A 7,500-nucleotide genomic window follows, 5' to 3' on the forward strand; every position below is an offset into this window, starting at 1 on the left:
AGAGAAACAGACTGATGAAAGAGAGAGAGAGAGAAACAGACTGATGAAAGAGAGAGAGAGAGAAACAGACTGATGAAAGAGAGAGAGAGAGAAACAGACTGATGAAAGAGAGAGAGAGAGAAATAGACTGATGAAAGAGAGAGAGAGAGAAACAGACTGATGAAAGAGAGAGAAACAGACGGATGCTTTCTTTTCTCCACTCTTGGTCTTGGTCCCGGTCCATCCAGGGTTGAATATGTTCTGTCCAGCCCAGCACTGACACCAGATTCAGCTCATCAAGGGCTTGGTGATGTGCTAGTGCTCATCCAGATTGAAAGAATGATGTGAAACCTTTATCTGGTGAATTTATGTATAATAATATAATAATATATAATAATATATGCCATTTATCTGACGCTTTTATCCAAAGCGACTTACATGGCAGGAACCAAACCCCAAACTTAAGCATTGTTAACGCCACGCTCTACCAACTGAGCCACAGAGGACCACGTATATTTTTTAACAGCCAAAAGCATGCTTACTACGGCCTACGGTAATCGGTTGACATTTTGTCCAAATGTCAAACAGATAATTATCTGGAAAGGATAAGCCGACATCAATAGCAGCCGACTTCAGGTTGTACATCGAAGCGTACGTGTACTGTGTGTCATGTAAAATAAATATCCGATATATCCGTGAAATATCCGTTTCGGAGAGTAATGTCCTAGTCATCGTTCATATTTCATACAGAGGCCGATACGGTTACGCTTAGGAAGCAGGTCAGCTGGTCTGTTGACGTAGAGGCAGCTGAGGAATGTTGAGCACTCCAAGTTTACATTCCAAGTTTACATTCCCGGTGCAGAAATAGGAGAGGTCGCAGGGTCAATGTCGGAAGGTCATCACTCACTGTCAGAAGGTCGCCCACTCGCTCTGGGAGAGGCCGTCGGGTTCGTAAGAAGACGAGCAGACCAACATACTTAAGCGTTGTTGTGTTTAGGTTATGGATGACTGAGTTTATTTGAGATGCTGTTTGAGTGCTGACTGAGTAATAGAGTCTTCCAGCTGTCCAGAGAGGTATTGTTATTGGAACAAGAGTTTTGTTTATGTCTGCTATTTCCATCTGTCTTTATTTTTGAGTCCAGCTCTGTGACGGTTTTGTTTGAAACATATTTGTTGAAATGATTCTTTTTGGATGATATTGGATGTTCCAATATCCACACCTTGTAGCAGGACTCACTGTTTCTAAATGAAAGTTGAAATCCCCTTTTTTTTTTTTTTTTTTTTACAGAGAACTTGGTGGAGAAGCTGACAGCGGCCATCTTGGACCTTGTGGAGCTGTACTGCAGCACGTTCAACGCTAACTTCCACACCACGCCCCAGAGCAGCCGCTCCACCGCGCCCATGCAGGAGGCAGGCCTGGTCACCAACGTGCTGTCCTTCAGCATCTACGCAGCGCACCGCATCCCCATCACCTGGGCTACCAGGTAGACACACACACACAGATTGGAGACATGCAGAGACACACACGTTGATTACTTTTTTATTTTATTTTATGAATCCACAATGAAGGATTGTGAGTGCAGAGGTCCCAAATATTTTTTCGAGGTCAGATCCTTGGGCTCGTGAAGAAAGCCACAAACCCCCCCCCCCCCCCCCCCCACACACACACACACACACACACACACACACACACACACACACACACACACCACACACACACACACACACACACACACACACACACACACACGCACACACACACACACACACACACACACACACACACTGTGTCAGCTGTTTCAGGCTGGATATCCTCAGTATAATCCACGAGGATTACATGGAGCATAGAGACCCCTGAGAAACCAGCCCCCCCCCCCCCTCTGCCTCTCCCTCTCCCCCCTCCCTCACTTTCAGTAAGATACTTCACCCTCACTCTCACCTTCACCTTCACCCTCACCCTCCCTTTCCCCCCTCCCCCTCCCCCCTCCCTCACCTTCACCCTCATCCTCACCCTCACGCTCCCCTTCACCTTCACCTACACCCTCATCCTCCCTCTGCCCCCTCATCTTCACCCTCACCTTCACCCTCCCCCTCACCTTCACCCTCACCCTCACCCCTGACTCTGCCCATCATTCTCCCATTCACACTGCAGTGTGCTGGAATGGGTTCAGCCCCCCCCCTCCTCTCCTCCTCCGCACATGAATGGTCCCCCCTCCCACACACACACACACACACACACACCCTCCTAGACCTCAGTCGGCTGGCTCCTTTGTCTCCCCCTGAAACTGCTGCTGGCGCGTGATTGGTCCCTGACAAAGGGTGACAGCCTGGGAACCCTGCCTGACCTCTGACCCCAGGGGGGCGGGGCTGAATGCTGGCTGGTCGCTAGGCACCTGTCAGGCTGTGTTGGAGGGTGACTGCAGTGTCGCATGCCATCTGTGTGTGAAGGATGCAGAGGAGTGTGTGTGTGTGTGTGTGTGTGTGTGTGCGTGCGCGCGGTGATTTGTGTATTAATCTCAATACATCCAATATATCATTTCAGGCACTCCGAAATCACATTTTAACTACCACTTTTACACCATTTATATATAACACATACTTTTGTTTAAGTAAAAAGTAGGTTATTATCATGTGAACTGAAGAAGGAAGAAGAAAAATGTGGTAAAATGAGACTGTAATTACATTGTAAAACAAAATACCACCAATTTGTGAATACCTCCCAATTGACTCACTGCTTCTCTGCTATAATCATAATCATCCGACTCTCTGTAACTAGTCTGGAGCTCCCCCCCCCCTGGCTCTGCGTCTGCGTCTGCGTCTGCGCCCGCTAGTCCTGCTAGAGGAATATGTTCATGATTCCTTTTATACGTCTCCTCCTGGGAACAGCCTTCCTCTGCCTCCTTCCCCCCTTTTATAAAGTCCCCCTGGCTCCCCGCACATGTTTAATAATGCAGGAGAGGGGAACATCCAGACATCCAGATTAAATGAGAAAGAGAGGGGGGGGGGGGGGGGAGAAAGGAGAGGGAGGGAGGGAGGGAAATAAAGAGAGGAAGAGAAGGTTAATGGGGGTGGGGTGGGGGGGGGGGTAAGAACCAGGGAACGTTTCCTAACCTCATGCCAACATTACAGTGGAATTAGAGATTTTCTTTTCAAAGAAAAAATATCAGAAATACCCAAATCATTTATAATAATTACAGAAAAATTATTTACGGGCCGAAAAATGTGAAAAACTTAGAAGCAATTTTGTGTACATGTTGTGTGCATTCATGCCACATCCTTAAGGACAGTCAGTGGATAGTAAACCGATTTTTGTTGTCCCTTATTGATACTCCCCTTCTTCACACCTTGTGATGCTGTGGCCATGTATACATGTGTTTGTTCAGACCAATAAGGACAATTGGAATCAGTCACATGGTTTCTCCTCCCTCTGCGCTCACATGAGTGCTAGCCACGCTAAATCAACACCAGCTCCTCCTCTCTGTGATCCCACCATTACAAGACTGATTTGAATCGAACAGAGGCCCAAGTAGCTGGTCACCCCACCCCTTCCCCCCCACACCCCCTGGTTTTCCTAACGCCACATGACTCTGGACGACACGTTCTCTGAGTTTTCTCCTCCAGTCTACCGTACTGTAGGCTCATAGCATCATTACAGTATCTCACTGAGATCAGCTGTTCTCATCTTAAAGCTAACAGACAGTATATACAGTAGGATATACAGTAGGATGCACTAGTGGATCTCTAAACCAGTGATCATATACAGTCATGTTTACAGTTTACATTTTATTTCAAGTGAGTTTATAACCCTGCGTTATTAATCGACGGTGCTGTATATCATTTTTATGGCGTCACTATTGTGATTTATTTTGAGCCTGGTACCGGGTTGGATATCTCAAGTGTTGCTACGGAAGCGGGGACGATGGTTGTGATGTATGATTGTAGGAGTGTCAAGAAGATGTGTCCTATGTCGAACGCAACCATAACAATAACAACATGACTCAAGACCCTTGACCTTTAACGGATGTGTTCCTTCCGTTCAACCTTTAGACCGGCGTTTGTTTACGACTTCCCGGCTTGTTGCTTTTGGGGGTGGGTGGTTGAGTAACAGACAGTATATACAGTAGGATGCATTAGTGGACCTCTAAATCAGTGGTCATGTACAGTCATGTTTACACGTTACATTTTATTTCAAGTGAGTTTATAACCCTGCGTTATTCATTGACGGTGCTGTATATCATTCTGATGGCCGTCTCCACAACGCCGTAGGGTGACTTCCTCTCCTCAGTGGTCTCTCTCTTCCTCTTCCTGTCAGCTACGAGGGCTTCTTCCTGTCCTGCTCGCTGACCCACGGAGGGGCGGAGCTCTGCGCCCCCCAGCACACCAGCAAGCAGTCGGTCAGCAAGTACCTCTTCCACCTGGTGGTCTGGGACCAGAGGTAGGCCACCCTACACACTACACACTGTACAGCCTATCAGAGAGCTCCTGACAGACACCTCCACCTATCAGAACCGCCCGTACAGATGTGTCAAGCCTGCTGTGGTTGTCGTGACGCTCCAGTACACCACTAATGACACGTGCTGCAGTCCAGAGGCTTACTGGCTCTCGTTCTGGGGCACCAGGGGTTCTGTTTGTCCACTGCTTCCAGTCCTGTCAGCATTAACCTACTTATCATGTTTCAACTGTACGTAGACGTTGGCCGTGTGTGCGTGTTTGTGTGTGTGTGTGTCTGTGTGTGTGTGTGTGTGTGTCTCTGTGTGTGTGTGTGTGTGTGTGTGTGTGTGTGTGTATGTTTGTGTGTGTGTGTGTGTGTGTGTGTGTGTGTGTGTGTGTGTGTGTCCGGGACCACTTCCGTGTCCTTGTGACAGAGAGGTGAAGGCGCCCTGCCGGATGCATCATCCTCATCCGGTGGCTATGTTCTCCTCCCTCCTCCCTGCCCTCCTCCCTCCTCCCTCCTCCCTGCCCTCCTCCCTCCTCCCTGCCCTCCTCTCTGCCCTCCTCCCTCCTCCCTGTATGTCCGTCCCCCGGGTTATTCTCGGACCGCTATTGTTCTTTATTTTATTATTTTTTTCAAAGCGTCACTATTGTGATTTATTTTTAGCCTGGTACCGGGTTGAATATCTCAAGTGTTGCTATGGAAGCGGGGATGATGGTGTGATTGTGGGAGTGTCAAGAAGATTGTGTCCTATGTCGAACGCAACCAGAACAATAACAACATGACTCAAGACCTCAAGACCTCGACCTTTACGGATGTGTTTCTTCCGTTCCACCTTTAGACCTGCGTTTGTTTAACAACTTCCCAGCTTGTTGCTTTTGGGGGGGTGGGGTGTTGAATAAGCATAAATAGACCATGGCTCTCACTCTGTGCAAAACCTTGTAAGGTAACCGTCCACCAACTGTTTCACGGTGGTAGCAACGGCCTAGATTAGGCCCTAGAAGGTAAACAGTTTGGGTATTTGGTTGGCCCGAGTGTTCTAAGTCGTGTTTAGAGCAAGCCGGCGCCCCCTATGCCTCTTACGCAATATCAAGGAACTGAAGCGCTAAGAATTTTACTCTCTTGTACTATAATGGGCTTCAACAATAAACTCGAAACGTAACTAGGCTACAGTTTTCGGTTAGCATAGCATAGGGCTAACAACACCACCAGTAGTATTTAACTGAGAACCAGCATCTAGGGACTAGGCCTATTTTTAGTTAGCCAGATGCTAGTACATTTCAGGCTAACTAGCGGTTTGAAGTGTGGGGAAGAGGAGCTGTGCTCTGTCATCTAAGGAGAGCTGTTGATAGCATACAGCTCGGTCCCGCGGGTGGAGGTCTAAATACAGCAGGCATGCTAAATACAGCAAGCCTCTGTTCCTATAGATGTGAAACCTAGCACTTTCTCTAAGGATATAAGAACATACTGGATGTGTGATGTTGAAGTCTGCAAACTTTCTCATAGTTTCTCAAAAGGACTCATCCATGATTAAACTCTCTGTCTCTCTCTCTCTCTCTCTCTCTCTCTCTCTCTCTGTCTCTCTGTCTCTCTGTCTCTGTCTCTGTCTCTCTCTCTGTCTCTGTCTGTCTCTCTGTCTGTCTCTCTCTCTCTCTGTCTCTCTCTGTCTCTCTCTCTGTCTCTCCCCCCCTCTCTCTCTCTCTCTCTGTCTCTCCCCCCCTCTCTCTCTCTCTCTCTCTCTCTCTCTCTCTCTATACCACCTTCTCTTTCCCATCTCGCTCTCTCTCTCTTTCTCTCTCCCTCCCTCTCTCTCTCTTTCTCTCTCTCTCTCTCTCTGTCTCTCCCCCCCCTCTCCAGGGTGTGCTTCCCAGTGCAGATCAACCAGTTGCCACGGGAGACCCAGCTGATGGTGACCCTGTACGCCAGCCCTCTGCCTCCCCCTGGGGGCGCCGAGGAGAAGGGCAAGCAACGGCGCAGCATGGAGGCCCTGGGCTGGGTCACCATGCCGCTCTTCAACTTCAGACAGTGAGTCGGAACAGAAGAGGCTAAATGTGCGCTAGGCTAGGCTAAAGGCTAACGCTACACTGTCCCGGTGTAGAGGTAACGCTAGGCTACAACGCCGCCACGCTACGACAACAAGCTAATATGACCGTATCTCGAACCCAGTGCCACGACAATAGCGACTACAACAAAAAAAGTGGATAAACGCACCGGAGAAAATTCCAAGCGTAAATGTTAATGTTAAAATCCCCCCATTTTTGTGGAAATGGCGTATAAGCGCCTTTCGCCCCCAAAAAGACGTCCGTCAACACTGTTTCCCTGCGTTTACCCCTCTCCTACATCCCTGGTACCCCTCACAGCCTCGGCAGAGCGTGGTGAACGCTGCTTGACCCACGTGACAACCATAATACTGGTCCTCTTTCTCTGTCATGAGGAAACAGAACCTGGTTGCGTTGTCGCTGTACAGGAGATAACAGACAGCCAGGCATCCGCTCACAAGCAGAGATAACAGACAGCCAGGCATCCGTTCACACGCAGAGGTCATCAGTTCTTAAGCAGTGATAACAGTCAGCCAGTCATCCGTTCACAAGCAGAGATCATCAGTTCTTAAGCAGTGATAACAGTCAGCCAGTCAAAAGCAGAGATAACAGACAGCCAGTCATCTGTTCATAAGCAGAGATCATCCGTCCACAAGCAGAGGTAACAGTCAGACGGTCAGGTGGGTCAGCAGCGTTGAGCTGAGTCGGCAGAGAGAAGCAGCTGGCGCTGAGAGGAGTCGGTCAGGGGCGACAAGGCCAGCTGTGGTGATGTCATCCGGAACCTAACCCAATAAAAAGCCAGTAAAATCCAGTGTGTGAGTGTGTGAGTCTGAGTGTGTGTGAGTGTGAGAGTGTGAGTGAGTGTGTGTGAGTGTGAGAGTGTGAGAGTGTGAGTGAGTGTGTGTGAGTGTGAGAGTGTGAGTGAGTGAGTGTGTGTGAGTGTGAGAGTGTGAGTGAGTGTGACTGTGTGTGTGTGTGTGTGTGTGTGTGTGTGTGTGTGTGTGTGTTGCAGTGACCCTAACCCTCCCCCTCCCTCCCCCTCAGCATCCT

The 7,500-nt window shown here is 48.9% G+C and overlaps 1 protein-coding gene across 1 annotated transcript in view; it reads left to right on the top strand.

Moving 5' to 3' along the window:
• The window catches only part of pik3c2b (phosphatidylinositol-4-phosphate 3-kinase, catalytic subunit type 2 beta), a gene marked incomplete at its 5' end in the record, with an annotated part of 37,989 nt that overhangs the window by 11,346 nt on the left and 19,143 nt on the right, over nt 1-7,500 (top strand). Inside the window, 4 exons of the mRNA XM_080548679.1 lie at nt 1,268-1,463; nt 4,292-4,414; nt 6,269-6,436; nt 7,495-7,500. The exon at nt 7,495-7,500 is cut by the window's right edge and continues 106 nt beyond it. Coding sequence (XP_080404805.1) covers nt 1,268-1,463; nt 4,292-4,414; nt 6,269-6,436; nt 7,495-7,500 — 493 coding nt within the window. The remainder of the gene's footprint in view (nt 1-1,267; nt 1,464-4,291; nt 4,415-6,268; nt 6,437-7,494) is intronic.

Source organism: Nansenia antarctica (genome assembly GCF_963989245.1).
Source record: "Nansenia antarctica genome assembly, chromosome: 18".
Lineage (NCBI taxonomy): Eukaryota > Metazoa > Chordata > Actinopteri > Argentiniformes > Microstomatidae > Nansenia > Nansenia antarctica.